The sequence below is a fragment of the Lissotriton helveticus genome, chromosome 9, assembly GCF_964261635.1.
Source record: "Lissotriton helveticus chromosome 9, aLisHel1.1, whole genome shotgun sequence".
Classification (NCBI taxonomy): Eukaryota; Metazoa; Chordata; class Amphibia; order Caudata; family Salamandridae; genus Lissotriton; species Lissotriton helveticus.
The window spans coordinates 599,796,524-599,823,756 of NC_136070.1; the positions used below are offsets into that span (position 1 = coordinate 599,796,524).

The window sequence follows — 27,233 nt, forward strand, 5'->3', positions numbered from 1 at the left end:
CGCACCGGGTGACACCAACACATGGGGTGACACCAATCTGCACTGCAGCCTCGCCTCTGCTCTCACCTTTACTGTCACTCCCTGTGCAAGCCAAGCTTGTTCCTCATGCTGTTCACACTCGCCAGTGTCTCGCAGGAGATCTGCAATGCTTGACTGCAATTTTCTTGGATCACAAGGCAACTCTATAGCAGCCTAGCTCATCTGAGGGTGCATGGTTTCCTATTTTTCAGTATCTTGCAGTCTTCAGTTTTCCAGTTAACCAGTTCCAAATTTCAGCTTGCTCTTCACTACAGTGCCACCTGTTGCTCACACTCTTGTTTATACAAATCCAGGGAAGACAGATGGAGTAAGAGAGAGAGGGAGACAGAGGGAGCTAGAGGGAGTAATACAGAGAGAGGGAGCTAGAGAGAGCAAGACAGAGAGAGAGGGAGCAAGAGGGAATAACAAAGGGAGAGAGGGAGCTATAGAGAGTAAGACAGAGAGAGAGAGGGAGATAAAGGGAGTAAGACAGAGAGAGAGAGGGAGCTAGAGGGAGTACGACAGAGAGAGAGAGATAGAGTGAGAAAGACAGAGAGAGAGGGAGCTAGAGTGAGAAAGACAGAGAGAGCGGGAGCTAGAGGGAGTAAGATAGAGAGAGAGGGAGCTAGAGGGAGCAAGACAGAGAGAGAGGGAGCTAGAGGGAATAAGAGAGAAGGAGCTAGAGGGAGCAAGACAGAGAGAGAGAGGGAGCTAGAAGGAGTAAGACAGAGAGAGGGAGCTAGAGGGAGTAGGACAGAGAGAGAGGGAGCCAGAGGGAGTAAGACAGCGAGAGAGGGAGCTAGAGGGAGTAAGACAGAGAGAGGGAGCTAGAGGGAGTAAGAGAGAGAGAGAGGGAGCTAGAGGGAGTACGACAGAGAGATAGAGTGAGAAAGACAGAGAGAGAGGGAGCTAGAGTGAGAAAGACAGAGAGAGAGGGAGCTAGAGGGAATAAGAGAGAAGGAGCTAGAGGGAGCAAGACAGAGAGAGAGAGGGAGCTAGAGGGAGTAAGACAGAGAGAGGGAGCTAGAGGGAGCAAGACAGAGATAGAGGGAGCTAGAGGGAGCTAGACAGTGAGAGGGAGCTAGAGGGAGTAAGACAGAGAGAGAGGGAGCTAGACAGAGAGAGGGAGCTAGAGGGAGTAAGATAGAGAGAGAGGGAGCTAGAGGGAGGAAGACAGAGAGAGAGGGAGCTAGAGGGAGTAAGAGAGAGAGAGGGAGCTAGAGGGAGGAAGGCAGAGAGAGAGGGAGCTAGAGGGAGTAAGACAGAGAGAGAGGGAGACAGAGGGAGCTAGAGGGAGCAAGAGAGGGGGAGCTAGAGGGAGCTAGACAGAGAGAGGGAGCTAGAGGGAGTAAGACAGAGAGAGAAGGAGCTAGAGAGAGTAAGACAGAGAGCGAGAGAGCTAGAGGGAGCTAGAGGGAGCTAGAGGGAGTAAGATAGAGAGAGAGGGAGCTAGAGCGAGCAAGACAGAGAGAGAGGGAGCTAGAGGAAGTAAGAGAGAGAGAGGGAGCTAGACAGAGAGAGGGAGCTAGAGGGAGTAAGATAAAGAGAGAGAGGGAGCTAGAGCGAGCAAGACAGAGAGAGAGGGAGCTAGAGGGAGTAAGATAGAGAGAGAGGGAGCTAGAGGGAGTAAGACAGAGAGAGAGGGAGCTAGACGGAGCAAAACAGAGAGAGAAGGAGCTAGAGAGATCAAGACAGAGAGGGAGCTAGAGGGAGTAAGAGAGAGGGAGCTAGAGGGAGCTAGAGGGAGAAGGACAGAGAGAGAGGGAGCCAGAGGGAGTAAGACAGCGAGAGAGGGAGCTAGAGGGAGTAAGACAGAGAGAGGGAGCTAGAGGGAGTAAGAGAGAGAGAGAGGGAGCTAGAGGGAGTAAGACAGAGAGGGAGACAGAGGGAGCTAGAGGGAGTAAGACAGGGCGAGAGGGAGCTAGACAGAGAGAGTGAGCTAGAGGGATTAAGATAGAGAGAGAGGGAGCTAGAGGGAGCAAGACAGGGGGAGAGGGAGCTAGAGGGAGTAAGAGAGAGAGAGGGAGCTAGACAGAGAGAGGGAGCTAGAGGGAGTAAGACAGAGAGAGAGGGAGCTAGAGGGAGTAAGACAGAGAGAGGGGGAGCTAGACAGAGAGAGGGAGCTAGAGGGAGTAAGACAGAGAGAGAGTGAGCTAGAGGTCGCTAGACAGAGAGAGGGAGCTAGAGGGAGTAAGAGAGAGGGAGCAAGACAGAGTCAGAGGGAGCTAGAGGAAGAGAGAGAGAGGGAGCTAGAGGGAGTAAGAGAGAGGTGGCTAGAGGCAGTAAGACAGAGAGAGCTAGAGGGAGCAAGACAGAGAGAGGGGGCTAGAGGGAGTAAGAGAGAGAGAGGGAGCTAGAGGTAGTAAGAGAGAGGGGGCTAGAGGGAGTAAGACAGAGAGAGAGGAAGCTAGAGGGAGCAAGACAGAGAGAGAGAAGGAGCTAGAGGGAGTAAAACAGAGAGAGGGAGCTAGAGGGAGCAAGACAGAGAGAGGGAGCTAGAGGGCGTAAGAGAGAGAGGGAGCTAGAGGGAGTAAGAGAGAGAGCGGGAGCTAGAGGGAGTAAGAGAGAGAGAGCGGGAGCTAGAGGGAGTAAGACAGAGGGAGGGAGCTAGAGGGAGTAAGACAGAGAGAGAGGGAGCTAGAAGGAGTAAGAGAGGGAGCTAGAGGGAGCAAGACAGAGAGAGGGAGCTAGAGGGAGTAATAAAGAGGGAGAGGGAGCTAGAAGGAGAAAGACAGAGAGAGGGGGAACCAGTGGGAGCTAGAGGGAGCAAGACAGAGAGAGAGGGAGCTAGAGGGAGTAAGACAGAGAGAGAGTGAGCTAGAGGGCGCTAGACAGAGAGAGGGAGCTAGAGGGTGTAAGAGAGAGAGAGGGAGCTAGAGAGAGCAAGACAGAGAGAGAGGGAGCTAGAGGGAGTAAGACAGAGAGAGAGAGAGAGCTAGAGGGAGCAAGACAAAGAGAGAGGGGGCTAGAGGGAGTAAGAGAGAGAGAGGGAGCTAGAGGGAGTAAGAGAGAGGGGGCTATAAGGAGTAAGACAGAGAGAGAGGAAGCTAGAGGGAGTAAGACAGAGAGAGGGAGCTAGAGGGAGCAAGACAGAGAGAGAGAGGGAGCTAAAGGGAGTACAACAGAGAGAGGGAGGTAGAGGGAGCAAGACAGAGAGAGAGGGAGCTAGAGGGAGTAAGAGAGAGAGGGGGAGCTAGAGGGAGTAAGAGAGAGAGCAGGAGCTAGAGGGAGTAAGAGAGAGAGAGCGGGAGCTAGAGGGAGTAAGACAGAGAGAAGGATCTAGAGGGAGTAAGACAGAGAGAGAGGGAGCTAGAGGGAGTAAGACAGAGAGAGAGGGAGTAAGACAGAGAGAGAGGGAGCTAGAAGGAGTAAGACAGAGGGAGAGGGAGCTAGAGGGAGTAAGACAGAGACAGAGGGAGCTAGAGGGAGTAAGACAGAGAGAGAGAGGGAACCAGAGGAAGCTAGAGAGAGTAAGACAGAGAGAGGGAGCTAGAGGGAGTAAGACAGAGAGAGGGAGCTAGAGGGTGCTAGACAGAGAGAGGGAGCTAGAGGGAGTAAGACAGTTCCTAGCGCCGTACATTTCCGACCATGTGGTAAGTCGTGAGGGGGTGACACCATGAGTTACCGCACCGGGTGACACCAACCCCAGTGACGCCACTGGGGAGGGGAGCAGGATCCTGGAGAAGATTGACCAAGAAGGGGGATGTCAGACAATGGCAATATAATTAAAATGTTATGAGTGCAAAACAGGCAACTCTGAGCTGTCTCCTTCAAAGCAAGGGGCAGAAAGCTAGCTTCATTTGTCGTACAAGAAAATGCAGCATGTATGAAAAAGTGGAAAGAAGTAAAGAAATGCAATATCAAAAAGTCCTTCTGTTCAGAAGGCTAGTCAGAGGTGGGACAGGCAGGGTAGCGTGGGCCTGCACAAGGCTTTGTAACTGGTGTTGAACTAGACAGACTGCAAGTTTCAATGCTTGGTTGCAATATCACGCAACAAGCAAAGCTTCGGAACATTTTTCTCCATGACGTCCCACAGTGGTGTGGGATGTTTTGCAGGTGTGGCGGTGTGGCGGTGCTATGTGGAATGGGGGTCAGCAGCGAGGAGTACGGTGTGGGGTGGCCAGTGACTTTTCTAAAAGGAGTTAGTGCTCCTATAGAATAGAACATTGCAATCAGACCTTTAAGCGTAATAACTCAGCAAATTTTGCCTAAGATGCATAGGCCAATTCATAACTTGCAAATAAAAGGAGCACATCGAAGCAGGGTCAACTCACTTTTATGTTCTCCATGAGTGCAAAATCAGTGGGTCCGAGATTTCTAATAATAACATAACAGGTGTATTTGTAAAGCGCACGATTACCCGTAGGTGTCCTGGCGCTGAATAACAGATGTTTATTGTTACCCAACACAATGGTACTCATTTTATCGACTCAGATGGATGAAAGGCTGAGTGGACTCGCCGGTATTTGAACCTGTGACCATGAGGTCAAACACAGGCCCCTGCAGTGGCCACTAGACCCGGCTATGACTTGAAGCAGTTATTGGTGTCTGCAAGATGAAAGTCCAGAGTGATGGCAATGGATTATTTTCCACTCTGACACTTTGGTGAAAACAAAGATATTTTTTCGGGACAGGAATGTTCCTTTCATGGACCATGTGTCCCCCCACTTGTCCGGCATGTCCTACTGCACGTGTATTTGGTATTCTGTTTTTTTTATTTTGGCCCTGACATCACGCAAATCTAAGTATGTGTGCAGAGGTCTAGCGGGTCACTGTGCTTGAAAGTTCTCGCAAGACGAAGCCTATTTGAACTGTAGTACCAAATCATTGCACCTGAGCCTAAATCATTGCACCTGAGCCTGATTAATGCTACTCCTGATTACTCTACACAGGGTATCCCAGAACCAGGGAGACCATCAGGGTGGGAGGAAGGGGGGCAGACAGGGCCGGACTGGCCGTAGCGAGCACCAGGCGTTTCCCCGGTGGGCCGCTAGGGTGGGGGCCAATTTTACAGGGCCGTTTTGCAGCAAATTCAGCCCTGTATCAAAATCGGCTGAAACCGACCCTAACAAACAGTTCGGCTGCACTCCCCGGGGAGGGAGGGAGGGGGGGATTGCATCCTAGCTCTTTGCCAGGGCCAGTTTTGTTCCCAGTCCGGCCCTGTGGACAGAGCGTGCGTGCCTACAAGAGGTAGCACCCTAGATCGAGCTTGTAGTGTAGTATGTAATATTTACATCTGTGTGACTAAAGACCTTTTATTCCTCTAAAGACGAGTGCTCAGCTGGCGATCAAATTTATGGTGTCTGTTGGTAGACTGTTGAGCGCTGAGAGACCCACTGGTCGTGGGGTCAGCTGTAGGCAGAGACCTTAGTCCAACAGTGGCTTGTCCTTCAACCTCTTCATTGTGTTGTGGCTACCGCAGTCCGGATCCAGAGTATAACTCCCACAAGAACTCTCCCTCCCTTATGCAGAAATTTTTAAACAAGGGTGTGGATAGTTTTAGAATCCAGACGCTCCTGCACAGCTTGCTGGGACAATTCAAGATGGAGCCGTCAAGAAGTCACTGTTCATATCTCATCTGGGGTCCTCAGCTCCACCCCTAGCTGACAACACTGCCAGGGCCTTTCCCACCAAAACTTCAAATAGGTGCACCCTCCTGTGCTGGCTCCAGAGGTCTGGGATTCCTCCTTTATTTAGTCGGCATGGGCTGTCCCAGCCTTGGTACAGCGTAACAGCTAATTAACAGATTAAGGTTTTCAACACCACCGTTCCTCCTCAGGAGATGAGTGAAGTATTGTTAATTACTCCTTTTGTGTGGGGAGGCCTTTTTTCCTTCTGCTGAGCAGTGTATTTAACTTGGCCCAGAAGGGTGACAAAGGTCTTGGACCCTGATCCTGAGTTGAGCCAGAGAAATATGAACATTTTGGACCACTATATGGGGTATAAGTATGATCTTTGAACATTCGTATTCAAACTGGGTACACATTTCACCCCCGTTTCAGACCTTAAGGGACTTTGTAGGCTTAAAGGAAGCAAAACTGTACTCTAAGGTATATTTCCCCCTACGTGTCTGATACAGTGTCACTGCAAACAAAGCAGTAAACCATTATGACTTTACCTATGAGTGCCAACTAATATTATAAGGCTATATCCCAGGCCAACATCTAACCCTGCAGACTTCCTTGTGTGCCAGGCTACCTGTGAGCTGTTATTGGGCTGAGCACTGCAGTAGTCTCACCCGTGCAACCTGCAAAAGTGTGTTCACGTGTAACCAGCCAAGTGCCCCTTCCTCTTGCTGCATCACAGTGACCTTATCCTAAAAGGCAGACACTGGCTATAAACATGCACAGTCCATTTATCATTTGTTTACCTTGGGTGAGACACAAGTAGTGAGAGTCATCCACAGTAAAAAGTCCAAAACCAAGTGATCAAATAAGCACAAAAAAAAACTGGGAATGCTAAATGGGCAGAACCCATTTGCATCAGTTCTGTTTAACACTAGAGGACAGTGCTTTTGCACAATTCTGTCAGATGAAAAGTACTTTGCGTTAAATAAATACGGATCACAGGCTATGCTGACATAATATCTAAAAAATACATACATATTGAAGGTAAGGGAAGGCAGGACACCATATGCTGATATCATAGGTTTCCTCAGAATTGACAAAGCTATTCAACAGAGTTGAAAAAACATTTTTAAAAAGTATGGATATTGTGATCCCAAGTGCAAATGAGGTGGGGATCAGTGAGAGTGGTAGTGGAGTCAAAGGCATGGATACAAAGAACAAAATATTCTATTTTGCTGGTCTTTCACAAGCAGGTAACTGCATATAAAATAACACACATCTTGAATGCATAATAAATGCAAGTAAATGAATCAGTGGGAAATGCACTTCTTTATGTTATGAAACCTCTGTTTGTTGAATGTATGACGTTACAATGCACACTTTCACAACGCATACCATTACAACGAAACTTTTACAACGCAGGATCCATTACAACGCATGCCATTACAACGCCCATACTTACGTTGTAATGGCATGGGTTGTAATAGCATCTGTGTTGTAATGGCATGCGTTGCAATGACATGCGTTGTAATGGATCCTGTGTTGTAATAGTTTTGTTGTAATGGTAGTGCATTGTTATAGTTGTGTTGTAAAGGATGTTTCCCCTATTGGTTAATGTGATCACTGCAGATGTCTGTGTGTGCGATCAGAATTAAATTTTGGTTGCTGCAGTGGTGAAAAGTGGATTTTTAGTGCTACGAGGGTCAAACCTGTGACAGAAAGCAATGTGAATGTGTAAGTAATTTTTTTTAACTTTCAGTACACACAGTATAAGGTAGGCTGCCACAAAATGTGCAAACACATGAGTTAAGGATAAAAAAAAAAGTACTTCCAAAGTATAGATTTTAGTAATATGCAGACTGTATCTAGTGCAAACATTTTATATAACTGACCATTAAAAGCAGTCACTCCATAGCTCAGCTGGTAACACCCTACAGCAATTCTGAAAAAGATTACTCTTTGTCATCAGGAAGCTTACAGTGACTCCTTAATTAACACCTATACCGCCTTCCAATCAGTCTTTACATATGCAAATTGACCCATTGCACAAATTTACATTTCTTTAAGGTAGGAGGCACTTTGGCAAGATGGCGTGTTTCTTGTTTAGCTGCCTGCCCCTCCCCCGGCCTCACAACATAGAATACACCCGCCCTCTTAAACTAAGGAATGTCAACAATGGGAACAAATACTAAAGGTACAGACAAATGGCGTCCATTGAAAGATCAATCATGGACAACGGACATTAGGGCCAATCTACTGTCTGCCTTTGAAAATGAGGGCAGGTGGTCACCCTACATGCAGAGTGATGGCAGATATGGAGAATATTTATCTTAATATCTGCAGAGGGGTAGGAGAGGTGCAATGCATGCTCTCACCAAAGAAGGGTAGTTCCTAGATCAAATGTTTTATCAGCTCTTATAATTGCACTATTTAGCGGTGTTCTGGGTGTTTAAACTCACTATCTGTGAAACCCCCTCCCTAAATTTCCAGTGCGCATGCCAAAGTATTACACGCATGCGCACTCACAGGCCTGTATTTTGAATATCCCTATTTGTCAGGAAGTACGGCAATGCTCAAACACACTCATTACTATAATTTTTTTCCAGTTTTTATTTAGTACGAATTAGAGCTTTACATGAGCAAGAGATTACATTAAACAAGGTCAGATTCACTTGTTTTGTATTTTTTCTTGTTTTGTATTTTCATGGGGGGGGGGGGGCGAATTAAGTGATTTGCTCAGAATCACAAGATGATGATCCGACACTGGAACTTCGGACCTAGTTCTTAGTTCCATTTTCGGCAGCTCTGGCCATTTAGGCCACATCTCCTCCCTAGAATAACATTCGGAGACTGGAATTGGAATAGTAAATCATCATCTCTTCGAATATGCGGGGGTATTGCTATGCTCTCTTTTGAGTTTGAAGGGAGACACAGAGGTGCAGACTCTTCCGGGAGGCACAGACATGCAGGGCTTTAAGTGGGCCGGGTCGCACTGGTAGTTTTTTAAAGAGGGCCTCGAAACGGGTCTCTCTCAGGCTCTGTTATGTGCCCTGGCAGTGGTGGTCCGTTTTTTCCGGACTGCAGTGACAGCAAGCACATCATGTGCGTGTGCTCACACTGCTCACGTATCACTAGTACAGAAGTTACTGCATGACGTCATGCCAGGTGAGTGTTGTAGGGGAAGGGAAATCCTTTAAAGAGAGTCATTTTCTCTCTGGATTTCCCTTCTCTTTTTGAAACTCAGGAGCAGCAACATTGTCGTGGTGTCACCAGGGCTTTAAGTGGAAGCTTTTCCAATATTATATACTAGCCATAGTAGCTGCTTATTTATCTTCTGCAACCAACAACTATTGACAAAGCCAATAGCTCTGACTTCTTGTAGGTATAATGTGACTTCTTGTATCACATATCTTGATGCAATGACAGAAACAGCATAATACAAGTCAGGCAGCACACTATGCTAAGCACAGATTTTTAGCTGAGGTGTTTTAAGCCACGCCCATAATTTCATTGGCCTCGCCCCTTTGAGAGACCTCCCAGTTTTTTCATCCCACTTAACCTCTTCGGTGCTCATGACGAGCACAGCTCATCATGAGTCACAATGGAGCTGTGCTCATGACGAGCTGGGCTCGTCATAACGGCTCCATGCCGCCCCTGCGTGATTGATTCCCGCCTGTGCGGGCGAATTAATCAGTGTGCGGGGTCGTGACGAGACCAGCTCGTCATGAGCACAGCTCCACCATGACTCATGATGAGCTGGTCTCGTCATGAGCACTGCGGCGCCGCGCTCCCCCCGCCCCGTGGGGGAATTACCCCCATAGGGAAGTGGTTAAAGCCCTGCAGATAGGAATGGGAGCTTGGGCGGTTAGGATGCTGGCAGTGTTACCACTGAGTCCATCTAACTCGATGCAGTCATGACAGTATGATCATGCTCAGGAATCAGTCTACCGCACTAGCCCTTTAAAAATAGAAACACATGTAGCTGCTTTTCTCAGCACGAGGAGCATTTGGATATAAATACCTAACTTCACCCAGAAGTTCCACTTGCCTGTTTCACTCATTCAGAGTCAGCGCTGAATGCTGCTCCACAACAAGTTAAGCTAAGTTTCTTTGCTTTCTATAGTTTAAAATAGATTTATGATCGCTATGACCAGCAGTTCAAATACAGGTTTCAATGTGGTAACCAGTGGTGGGCGGTGACCCTCAACAGTGGAGGGGCGTCGAGCGGCTAAGAGCCAAACCCAGTGACCAGCATTGTAATAAATCACAATGCTTTTAGGCTCAAATGCTAAAGCTCTCAATCATTACTCGTTAACAGATTGTTGTTTATAACAGGCCAAGACTGAGAGCTCTGGAGTTGAGGCTCAGAGCAATGTGAGTTTCTCACAGGGCCTGTCAGTGGGCCAAAAAGATAATAACAAAATTGAAAATGTACTTACCCACGTTTCCTCGTCCTCCATGTTGTCTTCTTGAATGCCATCCCTGTCAGTGCGACTACACCTCATGGAGTCTCAGCCTACTCCCCTCTTCTAATCCCGACACTGCTCTCATGCTGTAGAAGAGCAGAATGAGAGCAGCATCAGGATTGGCTGGAGTGGTCTGCTTCGACGCTCCAGCAGGCACTCGGGGCCTGTGTCTGCTCTCCACCCAGCTGTCTACCACAGCTAGGTGGAGAGGTTTGAAGTGCGCATCTCAGGCTGGCTGGCGAAAAACAGCCGGTCAAAGTGGCATGTGTACTTTAAACTGGAGTGAGCACCACCCCCCTGCTGCCAGTCAGCAGCAATGGCCCTGCCCTCAAACTGCTAGGGCTGGGAGCAGTGAAAAACGAAATGGTAATTCATATTACTATTTTATTTTTCACCTTTTCTGTACAGGCAGGAGGGCGACGCTCCTCCGCCCTGGTGAGGGTGGGGTGCCGCTGGTGGTTACAGTGTTTCTTAGGATAAACCTTTTCAAGCGTTCTGAGGCTTATTATCTCCCTCGAGTGCTAACTGTGTTAAACAAGACCTGGGGGACCTCTACTTGTGCTGAGACACTTTTTTTGTTTTTTTGAATTAATCCAATCCTAGGTCCTCCCTTAGTACTCTCTTTAGATTGGTTTCATGTCTGCACAGGCTCTGCTGTGCAGGGTAGCAGTCCGTTATCTTCCTTCAGCCCTGATCCTACTCCACGAGATACTCCCTTTCTGAGGGCATGGGGCACTGCAACCTTTGTGGAGTTGTAAGTCAAACTATAATTGCAGTGCATAATGTCAGGGATTTGTTTAAATTCAAACAGAATGGGAGCTATTGCCTTGCTGTGCAGGTTCATTCCTACCTTCTGTCTACTTTTTTCCTGGTGCACCCTTTTTGGTGGTTCGGGAGATTGCACGTGAGTAAACTGTAGTATTTAACCTGTATCTCTCATGTTTAGCGCATATCTTCTTCGCCTGCTGGTCGCTGCGCGGCACTTGTCTTCAATAAAGATATCTTACCTGCAAACATTTGTGTTGGTGGTCGATTTCACTACATTAACCTTCGAGGTTTGAGCTTGGTGCTGAGACTTTGCTTTGTAAAGCTCACCCTCTGCTGCCCCTTTTGGAGTCATTAGTGAAATCTTTGGTATTGATAGAAGACAGGTCTTCTTCCAACCATCCAAGAAGGGTGTCGTGTTTTGAAGGTTCCAGGTGATGCAACACTCGTGGTATCATGTGAGTGCAGACTGTGGAGGTTTACACCACCCCACCTCAACTCAAGGTCTGGAAAATAGGATAGCAGTGGTTTATATCATCTCTAGAGATGTTGATTTGAATGTCTGGGAGTTCTTTCACCCTCCTTTGCCTCCCCCAGGCCCCATTCTTTCTGCAACTGTCCACTGGGGAATGTGGGTTCCTCTGGATAATTCTGAAATAATGAAAGTGTGATGCCATTTACGCCTGGTTCCAGTCGGTATCCCCTTTAGGTTTATTTAGGTGGTTTTTGTGGTGCTCTGTTCCTGGTGGGCCGCTCTTGCCACCAAGAGTGGTCTCTTCAGGCCCCTGGCCTCTAAGATTTTATAGTTTTACAAGACCTGGTTTTCATTTCTCTCTACCTCAGGACCTTTTCTCTGTTTGAGCGCCTGGGCACTCTCCTGACTTCAGGGTCTTCCTCAAAAGTAGCGCCAAGATAGAATACCCTCCCTGCCGCACTCCTCAGGCCCCATGGCTTTGGCTGTTTTATAAGGTACCTGCGTGTCAGCAGCATAGCGAGTGGCCCCTCCTGGTGGAGGTCACCCATCTGCAGGACCAGAACTCAGAAGATCCTGGCGAGCCTCCCAGTGTCACTCCAAGCAGGTCCATCCCTCTACTGTCCCTCAGAGGGTAAGTGGGCCAGAACCACTGGCCCTTTAGAAACACTCTTAGTCCCTTGGTGCCATCTGGAGTCTGAAAGTTCTTAAGTTCATCTTTACAGTGGAGTCAGGTATTTTTTCCTTACAGCTGGATATTCCTTCAACGTTGTTGCTCCCAGGTCCATAAATCTCTCAACAGTCTCTCAGTTGAACAGAGGTTTTTAAGTGCAGAGGGAATTTCAAGAAGGTAGGCAACTCTCCCAATCTGAGGGTAATACATCATCACTTGCATAGCATTCTGGGTCATTCTAACATGGTGACTTGAAATGGTCTGCTTAATTACCTTCTCCAAGAGCCTCAACACACCTCCCCAACTGAGACCAGCTGCCTAGTCCTTATCCTCTAAATCTTCAAAGGGAAGCCCCTGTTGTTTTTGGCTCTAGAGATCTAGCTGTTATTCTTTCTTTGTGTCAGTGTGAGTGAGCCTTCTAAGGTCAGGAGAAGCCTGTGGGGAAGCCTTTGATAATCCTTCTGGCCAGCAGAGTAATTAACTTGGACCCGTAGAAGGGAACGAAAGCCTGGAATCTAATTACGAGCTGAGTCAGAGAATTATGACAAGTCGCCAAATGCCATATGGAGTACAGGTATCACAGAAGTGACTTTGGATCAACACTGTTTTACCCTAGGATTGGTACTTTGCTTGAATATTTAGATTTAAGTAGGGTAAAAATGTACTTTGGTGCAGAATTTTGCCCATAATGTATAACTCACTTAAGCACACAGATTCTTCAGTAATTACTACATCAAATCATCAAAGGGGAGCCAGTGGAGGTTCCTGAGGTGGGGGGTGATGCAAGTCTGTCTGGGGAGGTTGAGGATGAGTCTGGCCACTACATTCTGTATGTTCTGGAGTCTCTTGAGGAAAAGGGTGGTGGCAACGGCATTGAGGGCATTTCCGTAGTCCAGCCCGCTGGTGATAAGGGCTTGCATGACCGTTTTCCTGTCATTGATGGGGATCCATCTAAAGATCTTTCAGAGCATGTGGAAGGTGTGGAAACAGGTTGAGGGGGCAGTATTACCTTGGTGTTTCTTGGTGAGTTTGCTGTCCAGGATGATGCTGAGGTTGGGGGCGAGGTCTATTTGTGTGGTTCAGAGGTCTGTGAGCCACCTGGTGTTGTCTCATTGTGAGGTGTTCTTCCTGAAGATCAGCACTTCCGTCTTGCCCGTGTTGAGCTTCAGGCATTTGATCCTCATCCAGTCGGGGAGACTCGTCATTCCATTTTGGAAGTTTGTTTTGGTGGTAGTGGGGTTTTCCGTGAGAGATAAGAGGACTTTGGTGTTGTCTGCATACGATATGATATTAAGTCCATGGGTTCAGACGATGTTGGCCAGTTGTGTCACTTAGGTGTTGAACAGGGTGGCACTGAAGAAAGATCTTTGGGAGATGCCACAGATGATGCTCTTGAGCTCGGAGGTGAAGGGTGGTAGGCGGATTCTTTGGGTGTGTCCTGTGAGGAAGGCTGCAATCCATTTGAAGGCATTTCCCTGAACGCCGGCATGGTGGAGTCTTCTGATAAAGTGTGGTGGGATACTGTGTTGAGTGCTGCCAAGAGGTGGAGGAGGATTGGGTCTGCTGTTTTACCTTGGTCAATAAGGGTTCTGATGTTGTCAATTGTGGCAATCACGGCGGGCTCAGTACTGTGGTTGGCATCGAAACCGGATTGGGAAGCATCGAGTAGGCTGTTTCTTTCTAGGTGTTCGGTAAACTGGTGCTTGATGGCTTTCTCGAGGACTTTGTCGGAGGATGGGAGCAGCAAAATGGGGCAGTAATTTTTGAGTTTGCAGGGGTCAGCGGAGGGTTTCTTCAGGAGGATTCTGACCTCAGCGTGTTTCCATCCATCGGGGAATGTGGCCATGGTGATGGATGCATTTAGGATGGCGGTGACACTGCTGATTTCTTTGTGTCTGGGGCTGAAGACGTGATGGGCAGGGGTCCGTTGGTGCTCGAGAGTGAATGGAGGTCATGATAGCTGTACTGTTCTGCATGATGAGAGGCTTCCATGTGTTGAGCGTGTGTTTGTCGGTGGTGACTTTTGGTGTCATGAGGTTGTTGAGGTTGGTGAGTTGTGGATTGAATTTGCAGTAGATGGTGGATATCTTGTAAATTGCTATAGTGTTGCAGAGTTCTTGGGATTGGCCGACAGTGTTCTTGGTGGCTGAAGGAGAGGAGATTTCTCTGACGATGTTCAAGAGCTCCTTGGTGTGGTTGCTGCTTGACTCAATGCGGTCTATCAAGGAGTCTCTCTTTGCATTTTTGAGGCATCGATAGTAATTGCTGATGGTGAAGGTGGTGCGGTCTGTGAGATTCCTGTTGGAGTGCCAACGCCTTTCTAGTTGCTTGCATTTGTGTTTGATGGTCCAGAGTTCTGGCGTGTACCAGCTGGCATGTTTGGTGGATCTACTAATCTTGGCCGACTTTATGTGGGCAACTTTGGCAGCGCAGTTGGAGAAATTAAGAACAGCCTGTTCCAGGTTGCTGGAAGTGTAGGGCTGGGTGGTGATGAAGGACATCACCTATTGGGTCTCTGTTACTTTGTTCCAGCTGAGGTGGGGAGAACTCAGGGGTGGAACCCTGGGAATCTGTGATGGTGAACTGCACAATGCTGTGGTCAGTCCAGGTGAGCTTGGTGACATGGCGAAACTTGACTCTATTGCTGGCTGTGATGATAGGATGCAAAGTGTATCCTGCACGGTGTGTGGGGCAGGTGATCAACTAGGTGAGGCTAGTGTTGCTCATGCTCTCCAGGAGATTGGTGGAACTGGCGTCTTTAGGGTCGTCAAGGTGGAAGTAGTGCTTGGAGTCGAAGGCTAGAGGGGTGATAAATTCGGAGATGGCATTGCAGAAGACAGGGTGGGGACCTGGCGGTCTGTAGGCAAGGGCTCCTCTAAAGGATGTCTAGGCGTTGCTTTGAAGTTGGAACTACAGATGTACACTATGAATGCCCACTCACATTATTAGGACTAAACAAGATTAGAACCAATCCGTGAAGGGTCAAAGCTGCGAAAGCCGGCTTATCTGCAGATACTGGGCTGAGCTAAACAGTAATTTCACATGCTCAGCTGGCATACGTGCGCTTATATGGGTGCTCACGTGCAACCTACTCAGAGCCTCTTACCCTAGCTGCACAGCAGCAGGCCTTATCTTGAAAGGTGGACACTGGCATATAACCATCCCAAACCATTATAACAGAATTTAGTGAGAGTGAGTTTCAGTAAGACTCATTCACAGTAAAAGTCCAAAGCAGGGAATTCCAAAAGGAAAACATCCAGGGGGATTAAATGCTAATGGGAATTGAATTCCTCTAAATTTTTCTGATGCATTCCAACACCCCAGGTCAATCCTGGATTGACTCTTGCAATACTCCAAACTGTAATGCTGTCGTTATTGACAGCCTTAGACTACTAGACAAAAGACTTTGTTGAATATTTAGTAAAGACTTGTGTCGCCCTTGAGATACTGTCAGAGTGCATCATAATCATGCATAGTCAGCACTCAAATATATTCTGTGTGATTAATGTTACTAAAGAAATGGAGTATTGCACATTTAAAGTACTCCATATTAAGATTTATGTGTGTAGAACGTGAGTAATGAAAGTCTATGTAATATTTACATATTAGGGTGACAGGAGAAAGTTAACGTGAAATGTGTCACATTGTGAGATTAATAGAATAGAATGTGTATGTGTAGACTAATGTTTAAACATTTATACGAGGAACAAGAATTTTTTCATGCAGGTGAGTTTAGAATGACATCTTCGTAATCCTTTACAATTTTATTAATGTATTAAGAAGCTGAAATGTATTATTGTGTAGAAGTGTGCATGCATTCTTTAACGCACTGCTAAGATCACAAAAGTGGTCCTCGAAAAATCGTTCAGGTCAAGCTCATGTTCTAACATGTAATTCGTATTTATCCTTTAACGTAGAATATTTTCTTGTATTTTATTTCCACTGCAGGTGTGGACAAGTCCTCGTTAGTTAGCATAGAAGGTTTTTGTTTTGTTAGATAGTAAGGTATGAGAAGATGAGGGTTGGCAAGGAGAAACATGGTAACGAGCAGGGAGGCGAGTTCTCATGGAGGAGCAGAAGAATGACCAAGGACAAATCAAGTAGCAACTTATCAATGTGAGAAAGGTGGTGCAAGAATCCAGTTGTGTCCGAGTCCTGGAAAAGTACTAGCAAAAGTCACGTGGGGTTGTCTACCTTGAATACAATTGATATTTTTATGCTGTAACTTATTGAGGGGCAAGAGAGGCATCTTAGGACTTCATGGGGAGCAGATCTATGGATCTGCTTGTGTGACTTTATGCTAAGTGACCCATGGTTGCAGTGCTTCTACTGGAAACTCCTACACTGACACCTTTCTAATTTCACCTTTTCTAAATGTTTTTTAGTTTTGGGTTGCCCCTTTAAGTAGTGTAGGGTGAGAGAGTTTGCTCGTGCTTACCTTGGAGAATCATTTGATGAAGTTTAATACTCAATTCTTTTTCCTGATTATTTGCATCTTAATCATAGAATTAGTCATCTGTTTTGTATTATATTGGGTAAATCTCTTCAGGTGATTTGGACTTATGTTGGTCATTATTTATTTGTATGTGATAATTTTGAGGCTGTTCTATATCGATTTGTTTCTAAATGTATAATTAAGCCCTGCTACATTATTGCGTGACCAAATTGGTTACATTGTATAGAGATTTAACTGTGGTTGCTTTTTCCCTTTTACCTCTCCAGCTGCTACCAAGACTATCGGACTGGAGATAAATGTTTAGGTGGGCCCAAACTCTTGCAGCGTGCGAGTGCAACATAACTCTTAAGTTAGATTTATCAAGCCACGCAAGACCACCGTGCATGGGCCTTGCATGCCTTGCTAAATCTAGAGTAATGCAATGCAGCACAAATCACTATGTTGCGTTACTCTGCCCCAGGGAGGCGTTCCATGGGAGGAGCGTGGGTGTTCCCACGCAAATTGGGCACATTCCCAGATTCACCATTACTGGTAGACCTTGGAGTGCATCTAAATGCGACACCTCCCCCAGGTGAGGTGTAACCAGGAGAAATATCTATCTTTCTCCTCGTTACTTCCTGTTTCTATGTGGGCTGCATTCTGCAACACACATTGAAAGAGGAAAATGCAGCTCAGGGTTACTTTTGTACAGGAAGGTGTCCCTTCCTGCACAAAACAATCCTGCTTACAATGCAGGCACTCTTGCACCATGGTGCAAGTGTGCCTGCATTGGTGCTAGGCGCGCATTGTGCGTCAGTTCAGGGAATAAACAGGAATATGCCAAATAATGTTAGATACAGCACATTCTTGCCCTTTCCTTATCACACAGTACAGCAAGGTAACTTGCTGCGCAGTGTGATTTTTTTGCCCCTTATTCTCCAATCCGACATCAAAGCTGTGGCTAACAGAGCAAGATTTCAATTGAGATTTTCGTGTGGCATCCAGAAGTTCGTACCCGAACAGAACCATAGTACAATCACTTGCCTCTCAAGACCTGGTTGTCAGGTTGCTGCTGCTCCACTTTTTTCCAGGTCCTACTGTGAAAGTAGATGAGGCTATCACTTTGGTTACTGAATTTTAAATGAAAACTGTGCATGTGTCAGTAGTTTAGAAGAGCGTCAGAGGTTCTTGACATCATGCTAAAGCAAAATGCTCTCTTTTGGGCAGGGAGCACATGGGCGAAAACCTCCATTGTGGGCCAGCTGCAAGAATTGATGATGGACTTTGATTTACTATGTGTATGTTTAACTCTGCTGGGTGGTGAGTCTTACTATTTTTATAACGTTTACTCCGGATCTCTGGATTTAAAACAAGAATCAACAGTACTAAGATACCCTGAATGGCCATCTGTCTACTATTCTGCCCCTAGCAAGAAAGATAGTAGGTGGAGATTTTAATTGTCACTTCGAGCTCCTCAGTGTAGGCAGTCGGTCCCTCCTCTAAGGAGACTATTGTATGGAATATACCAGAACTAAAGTTTGCGCCTATTAAGAAAGGGTCAACAGTTGCATTACAAATCAATGCCCTTACTCTCAATTAGGGACTGGGTGTGTGCAATGGCAGAACTAACTCTGACAGATCTGGGGCGTATCCATTTAACAGAGCAAACCATAGGAGTCTGATTGATTATTTATTGATAATGTCAGACTTTGGTCCACTTTAGTTAACATGTTAGCAGCCCCAAACTATGAGAGTGATCACAATGCTCTGTCCTTAAAATTGAATGTGTTTGCTACAGCTTATGCCATGGTTCTAGACGCAAATCTAGGTAGGAGATTACTAGTTGCCAGCAATAGGCGTAGAAAAAAAAGTGCAGGAGGGCAGTTCTACTCACAGGAGTTTATTAGCGGGATATATGGTCTGGTTGCTGACTGTCTGGAAGAATTGTCTACCTTAGCCTCTAACTGAGGTCCCTGGGGAGCCTTTGGAGGCTGCAGTGGTAGCAAACTGTCAGCTGTTTTTTTTTAATATAAGGACATGTACATTGAGAAAGTGGTGGTATGTGCCAAGGGGAGAGAAGGCCCTACTCATGGTATAATGTATCATGCAGGGAAGCTTGAATTAAAGTTGTTAAGGCAGCGAAGGTACGGAATCGGCTAGAGATTAAGACTGCGAAGTGTACTTATAAAAAAGCCCTCTTGGATGCTAAAAAGATGGGGAGAGGGAAAAATGGGAGGACCTTCTTGAGGCTGTGAGAACCAAAGACCATCGCTCCTTTTGGAATTTTGTGACAACTAGAAGCAAGGAGGGGTCTGGCGTCATTGATAGCAATATTGCAGGCAGCAATTGGGTCAAGCATTTTTCCACTCTTTACTCTGAAAATGGGAACAGACCCCCCCCCCCTCCCACACACACACACCCAGCCCTGCAGCATGCAGATGCTATGAATGGCCTGTAGTGACAGTAGGGAAAAGGTTGCAAACTCTGCTGCTGGTCCTTTACATCCTACTGTTTTCTCACAAGGCTGTGTGCACAGCGCTCAGACAGGAGCTGGAAGGCTGTGCATGTTCTCCACCCAGGCTGTGCGCTATAGCCTGGTGGAGAACATGCAAAGTGCGTATGACAGTTTGGACGGACCAAGGGGGCCGGCCAAGCCGTCGTGCGCACTTAGAGAGTGCAAACCACTCCTAACTCTGCTCTGGCTAGCCCAGCCCCGCCCTGCTTTAACCTGGCTCTTGGTCCGCACTGAAAAAAAAATGAGAATAACGTCATGTAACTATCATTTTCTTTTTCAATTTTTTGCACTGCTCAAAGAGCAGTGGGGCAGTGCTCCTCTGCCTCAGCGGAGAAGCCGCCACTGTTCAAGAGGGTTTGGCTGTAGAGTGGGTGGGAGAGCAGGAGATGTATGAGGGTATCTGAGACTGATTCTCTCATGACAGCTAAACTTGTTCTAGCATGATCTTCCCTTGAATGGAAGATCCTGTGTCCTTACTCATAGGTGAAATATTTCACTAGCCAATGAGTCATCAGAGTCAAGTTTGTCTTGGGAATGTGAGCTATAAACCATGCTCCTTGCCTAGTTTTCTGACATGTCTTCATTTTAGCAGGTAGAAAGTTAACTAACTCTGAAGAGCAACTGCTGCTGAGGTCTGTATGAGAACTACTGAGTTCCAGGCTGGGACGGCTTAGACATGTATGCTCCTGGAGCTGATTGTAAAAATCCTTTTGTCTTGGAATGTCTCTAATAATATAGCTATTTATAACACTTTCAAGTTTGAAGGAACTAGTGAGGTTCACTTTAAAGGCATGTAAAGGGGTGCGGGGGAGTGTGGGAGGGAGAGGGCGGGGGTTAATAATAATTAAAACATTTTTAAAAAGACTTATCTGTAGCTGCTGGCCGCCTCCTGCGTCATGCCTCAGTGGTCCTCTTCCTACTTCCTTGTCCCAGCAGGCACTGGGGCAGCACCAGACTCTGTGCAATCCCTGTGCTTCTCTCATGCTTTGAGAGGAGCATGGAGATTGGCCTGAGTGGACTGATTTGACGCTCTGCTCAGGACAGGAAGTCTATGCTGTTTTTCCAGCCTGGCTGTTCCATACAGGCGGGTTGGAGAAACCTAAGTGCACATGTGTGTTTTGCGGGCCTGGGACTCCCTTTCAAACACACAAGTCCACTAAGAGATATTAAAATATTGTTTTATTTTTCAGCTGTTGGCTCTGAGCCAGTGGGGCGACGCTCCTCTGTCATTGTGGAGGAGCCGCCCCAAATTTAAGTGTTGTGATTATCTCAATTAGGCTCACGTACTTGGATACTTTTTATGCTGATGATGCTCATTTAGTCATTTACGTGAGAAAGACCCTTGCAGGACGTCAAATCTGTGGCTTTGTTCAGCCAGTATATGTACAAATCTTACTACGTTCAATGTGTAGTGTCTCTCTTTGAAGGGCATCTTCATGTATAAGGACAGCAGTATTTTCTAATGTAAAAAAAAACCTAACATTAATTTTAAAAAACAAGCGTTTTTAGGCACCTTTGTCATGGTCCATTGGTCTAATTCCAAGTAATGTTTTGGTCGCCAGATCCTTGCTGTGTGTAATTTTGGGAAGAAATATCTCAAATTCCGATGGCCTCTTCATGCAGATCGCTCCTGGAGCTAGTGGCTACGTGTGTGCATTTTCTACTTCTATTATAATGAGCTCAATGTTCTACCTCCCTTCCTTGACTCATGTTCCAATACTCTTCCTGTAATTAGGGTTCTGATCAGTTCCCTGTTAGGAGGAGTAGGAACTGCAGTAGTTGATCAGGTTGTGGAGGCCTTAGATGCATGAAGTAGAAAGCACGGATGCTACCGCCTCAATATACAAGATACCTGTTTTATCTACAAATTATCTTGTTATATTGATGCCTTTGTCAATTTCTGTTCTCAGTGCCAGATGTCTGTCTTGTGTTGAATGGGGGTGTTGGTTATTGTTGCTACAGAAACAGTTTAGGGATACTGAGGAGGAAATCTGGGCTGTTGGACTTTGTCTCCTTTACTTTGTATCAGATTTTTTGAGGGATGCATCTCTTTTTTGCTTATTAACTCAGTGTTTCTTCTGCTTACTACCACCACATTTACTCCAGCATTTTTATGTATGATTGTTTCCTTGCTGTTGTAGGATCCACGATCACTCTCCAATTCTTCACTTGGTAAGTCGGTGTAATTAACACTGGAATACTGTGCAGTGCTGTCAGCAGTGGCCTGGAATTCTCGATGGCTTGGGTGGACAAATCTATTTGTCTATGTGCATGTGTTTTCCTGTATGCACTCTGCCTGCAGTTGTATTTTGTTTTGTTGGCTTTTGCGTACCAGAGTTTTTCCTTGATCAGGAATGTGTGCATGGGTGACTTTCCGCTTCTGTTGTCATGCTTTTTGGCTTATGAGTTTTTTTGCTTTGCATGTAGATCTTTAGCAACTGGCTTCCATCCTTTAGAGTGGGAGGTTGTAGGGGGTTCTTTTCTGGGAAGCTTGCAGCTCTCCTATGATCATCTGAGCATAGAGGGAGATGTACTCGGCTTCAGGGAACCTGTGTCTGCCAGCTGTACCAAATAGTGGTCAGAAATTGTCTGGCACTTGTGATCACCCTACAAAAGTCCCCAAGATTAATTTCCTCTCCGTGTGCATTGTTTTCGTATGTCCCCCAGACGGAGGTATGACATTACAACGCATGCTTTTACCACTCATGCCTTTACAATGCAGTTTTTACAACGCATACTGTTACAACGCATAGCGCTTAGGGGTGCTGGTTAGTGAATAGTTTAATTTACTATTCCAACTCCAGTCCCCGTGGATAGTAGGGAAGGTGTTGGATAGTAAATTAAATCTATTCCCTATCCTAGAGCGCCCCCAGCGCAATGCGTTGTAATGACATGCGTTGTAATAGTTGCGTCGTAAAGGCACTGCGTGGTAAAAGTTGCGTTGTAAAGGATGTCCCCCCCCCCCCCCCAGACTAGTGGTACATGTGCAGTTTCCCTTCCTTTGTGAGCTCCCTCGAGTGCAGAAAAGTTCTTCACCCGTGCACATTTGAACAGCATCAAAGCACGGCTCAGGGTAAGCAGTTGGCAGAAGGTAGGCGGGAAGGCGTGCAGGAATTGGCTGAAGGATGAACAGTGACAATATGGGTAAAAAAACAATGTCATGCTAAAGGTTTATGTTTCAGTACTGTAATAGTGTGAGACCTTCTATGACAGATATCAAAGATTCTACTGCTCTACCAGCACTACATAATTCCCCTGCTTGATTGATTGATTGACATATCGACCAGCAACACATATCAAAAGCCCAGAATTAATAAGAACAACACTACTTGCTATAAATGCTGTAAGTTAATTTGAAATATGGTCTTAAAGGTAAATATAGTTTTTTTTCTGTGGTTCACCCATAACAAAAGTTAAAGCAAATCAAAATTAGTCATATTCGCAAACCTGAATGACGATAATGCAAGACAAATTCGCTAGTCACTGGGCACGAAAGATTAGAGTAGGAAGGATAAATGGAGAAGACACATGCTGGGGACAATTAGCATAAGGCCTGTTGAGGGGTATTCCTTTTTCTCTAGTGGCAACAACATCTACAGTTTATAATGACATCTACTGCGTATCATCATTAGTTTTGGTACATGACAAAGCCAATAGGTCTGGTGTTGGCCGCCAGCCTTCTGGCGGTTATTGTTTTATTTTGTCATGGATTTACAACACTTTTTTGTTTGAGAATATGCTGGGCCCTCATCAACCTAAAACAAAAATTGCCACAGGGAAAAAAAATTTTGGGGTGTAAAAATAAACATGCATTACCACACCTGGCACTTAAGGAAACTATTTTGTGTGTGAATGTGTTCCCTGTGGAAGGGGGGCATGCTGTAACTTGTTGTGAAGCCAGCCAATGGATGAAGTGGGCTGATACACTGACCCTTAATGCATGGGTGGAAGAAAAATGTGAATGCCACCAACCACAGACTAATCGATGAAGTTTGGCTGAACCCCATATAGTAACCATACATATAACTTTAGTAAAATGGAATGGTTTTGCAAACACAGAGCCAAAAAAGTAAATCAGTCTGGCACTGGCTACAACTCTCTAGAAAGAAAGAAAGAAAGAAAGAAAGATGAAGAAGGAAAGAGAAAGAAAGAGGGAAAGAAAGAAGGAAAGAAAAAGAAAGAAGGAAAGAGAAGGAAATAAAGAGGAGAGAACAAAAGAGAAACAGAGGAAAATGAAAGAAGGAATGAAAGAAAAGGAAAGAAGAACTGAAGGAAGTCAATAATGGGAAATGGCAGGAGAAAGAAGGAAAGAAAGAATAAGAGAATGCAAGAGAAAATGAAAGAGAGAGATAAAGAAGGAAAGAAAAAGAAAGAAAGAAAAAAGAAAGAAACAGAAAAAAGAGAAGGAAAGAGAAAGATAAAAGAATGAAAGAAGACAAGAAAGAAGGAAGGGAGAAGGAAAGAAAATGCAAGAAAGAAGGAAAACATGGAAAGAAAGAAGGAAAAAAGGAAGGAAAGAAGGAAATAAATTGCAAAAGGAAAGTGAAAATAAAAGGAGAGCAAGAAAAAAAGCAAAAAGAGGATGGCAACACAGACCAGTTTAAATGGACACAATCTCGTATGCTGTGAAATAGCAGCAGCCAGAAAAGCAAGACTCTACAAAAGACATTTACAACAGCATTGGAATGAGATGGGATCTGATAAATATGGAATGTGCATCAGAAGCATCCTGCTAATACATCAGGCTCTTAACACAAATGCCTAGCTTGTGTGGGGGTGTGCTCCTTGTGAGAGAACAAAATGCAGCCACTCAAAGTGAAGCTAACCAGTGGCTGAAGTAGACTGACCCACTGCTCCATGCTATACAATGTAGTGGGTGGAAGCAAAATGTGAATGGCACAATAGACCAATGGATGAAGAGAGGTGGCTGAAAGCCACTCATGTAAATATATTATACATATTTTAGTGAAATCCAAAGGTCTTGGCCAATGCCAGACTTAAAAAGTGCGGTTCATTGGTGATCTACTGTGGCTTTCCATTTTATTGGTGAGATTAATCTGTTACTCAATTCATGCCTTGCAAACCAGATTGTGAAAACGATGAACAATGAAAAGAAGCCTTTACCTGTGCCTGTGGATGAAGGGGTCAGTGATCCTGGACTTTCGTCTTCGGGCTCTGACACTGTAACTGTGGGAACCACATCAGGGCCTGGCATTAAGATCATGTCCTGCTTTGTCGGAGATGCGTCTTCCAGATCAGAATCATCTGTATTTTCTGTCTCAGTCAGTGTGATTGTAACTGGAATTGCTTTGTTTTCTTTCACTACAGAGGTACTATGCAACCCTGGGGCATCAAATGCTTCATTCATGTAAGGCGTGAACTTTATATCTTCAGATATATTTTGATATTGGGTCTTGTTGGCATTTTCCAAGACTGACTTCTCAGATATGTGTTCTAGTTTCCTCATTGGTTCAGAGCCTGTGTTGATTGCACTTGTATTCCTCCCACCTGAAGTCAGGTCTTGAACGTCTGAGATGTCTTCTGACCCCCTTATGTCCATGTACTTGTAGGCTTCTACTTTCTCTTGATCAGTGGACCCAGACAGGATTTTATCTACATCAGTGGTTTCCGCAGGCGTCATTTCAATTCCAGAATCTGAGGTAAATAAGCCCCGACTCTCAAAAATGGAGAAATCTTGAGGGGAGTGCACGCCGATACTGAAATCTTTGGCAGGTACTGGAGGGGAAGCGCTGCTGTGTTCTTGTTGCAGAATCCCACTGAAATATGTGGGATTCTCTTTGGAATCTTTGCTCCAGGAAGAGCTGTCATCTGATTTCAGAGAGGTATATAAGTCTTCTTCTTCAGGCTCCAAACCTTTTGTAAAAGAGTAATCACCAAACTGAGAGGCAGGCTTATGACCTAACATGAAAAAGAAACAAGAAACATTCAGTACTGTACCATTAAACAGGAACATTGACAAGACTTTAGAGTGAAGAGAAAAACAATCTATGATGCAGAATAACATATAGGCTATTCCATGATTAGATATTGGACAAATACTGAACACTTTTCTATGTAGGCATCCATTTGCAAAATATGTGAGTATCTGTGCACTTCAAGGTCTTGGGAGATTACAACATGACACTATGGGGCATATTACCAACAACTAGCGATAATTATCGCTGTGTTGGCTTAGCGGGAATATTTCTATTGCCACCCTTCACCTGTTTTTATCGCTGAGATACCTTGCTATTAGCAAGGTTTATCTCAGGAGCGATAAAAAAACAGGAGAAATGCGTGAATATCGCTGTCAATACTGCGATATTCAGGCATTACCGTGACAATGCTCTTAGCCATGTTATCCACCTCTCATTGGATAACATGGCTAAGAACTGGTCAGGGCTTGCATTAGCTTTTGGAGATATTTGTGCTTAGCGCGAATATTTCCAAAATTACGCCTGTGTTGATCATAGACGATAGCGATTGCAGCGACTGTTTTCAGTCGCTGACATTTTGGCACGCTCACTTTGCATGTCATTAGCGATAATTATCGCTGACATGCAAAGTGGGCCCCTAAATGCCCGCCATCGCCTACAAGCTGGTGTTAGCGACAGCTTGGTAATAGGGCGATAAAATTATCGCCGCATTAGCGGGAAAAAGTCCCGCTAAAGCGGCGATAATGGCCCTTGGTAATATGCCCCTATATTTTGTCTCATTCCCCATAAAACAACGTCTATTATTTACAAGGAAAAAAACTACTAAACATTTACTGACTGCGCGTCAATTCCTTTCAGTAAGCATTGACATCAAGGAAAACTGCATTGACCTGAGAGGAAGAGCTACCACCTGGGACCAGTACTTGGGCTACTGAAATGACACAGCACTGACAGACAAGCTTTGCACTGATTCCAAGTTCAGAATCCTGCTTCAGATTTGCACCACCGTATGTAGCCTATGTGTTAACAGGCAGGAGAGCTTCACTTCCCTCCTAAGAAGGTGCGGACCAAGTCAAACGAAACAAGATGAAAAAACAAACCCTATAAGAAATAACCCTGGTCAACTACATAGACCGTTTCTGCATTGGGTAATTTCACTCTGGTGCTGAAGACATTTTGCACCATCTGCTCATTGCAAATGACTATGTAAACTGTACAAAGGAAATATTGTCTATACCGGTCTAACGTTAATAGTCCATGTCCTGGTCATTGGCATAGGGGCCAAGATGAACACACATATGGTTTTCCAGTATTCCAGTGGCCCGTTGAAGCCTGAAGGAGAATGAAGAAGTGTCCCCTGGGGCAGTGAACTAAAGAGAAAGGGACCTGGACTTGAACCAATGACTCTCTGGCCCCATGCATATTGCCTGACATGGCTTGCTTTATTTAAAAAAATTATTTTAAAAAAAATATATATATATATATAGTAAACGTGTTAAATGGTTGATTAGCATTCCTAAAGTCTGCAGGTGAGACACATATTGCTGCAATAGAAAGCCCTATCTAGCGCCTATCACAGCATTAGCACTTAATCATCCTGTCCTAAAAATACACCCCGAACCTTTGTTTTACTCACTCAAAAATGACACGTTTTAAAATGTACCTTCTAAACGTGTCTTCCCTTCATTTTGCATTGCTGTTACTCTGAGTCATGTATACGTTCAACTGACAGATATGTGGAAACGACGCGTGGGTTTAGAATAGGTAAAGTTACTCTCAAATGTTCCTTTCTCATTCCTATGTGTAATATTGAGTGTAATAAAATGCACTTTATTTGTTATTTTTGTATAGTGCTCACACAGTGAGGAAGCCACTGCTGATCACAAACCTCTAAGACCCCAGGAAAACTTTATTCAAGTCCCATATCACACTTTCTATAATGAATAACAAATCAGAGAATTTGATGGGATACATAATCACAGATAATAACTTGATGAGTTCCATATGTAAAGTATGATACGGTAAGAGTGCATAGCCTCTTAAATCCATCTTTGACTTTTCTAATATTGTATAGCAAAGATTGTTGAATGTTTGTAAATGCAAGCATTATTTCCTTAAGTATAGGGTTAAGCATTACATATACATGAATATGTATTTTATATATCAACATGTACATTGTATACTATAATGGCTTGAATCCCAAAGGTAAGCTTTACGTGAAATTCACAAACTACATGCGGAGTTTTGTGACTCTGAATGTGCTATCTTTTTATGCTTGGAGATCTCTGAGTACTTGCGTGTGCAAATACTTCCTTAGTCAGGGCAGAGATAGCTGCACTTAAAAAGGTAGGACTTGAAAAGTCGTGAAAGTCCAAACGCAGTTTGT

General features: G+C 45.2%; 1 protein-coding gene across 1 annotated transcript in view; it reads right to left on the reverse strand.

Annotated features, from left to right (window-relative positions):
• Positions 1–27,233, reverse strand: part of RTN1 (reticulon 1) — a 566,864-nt gene that overhangs the window by 296,260 nt on the left and 243,371 nt on the right. The window contains exon 2 of the mRNA XM_078660618.1: positions 24,036–24,830. Within this exon, the coding sequence (XP_078516744.1) occupies positions 24,036–24,830 (795 nt within the window). The remainder of the gene's footprint in view (positions 1–24,035; positions 24,831–27,233) is intronic.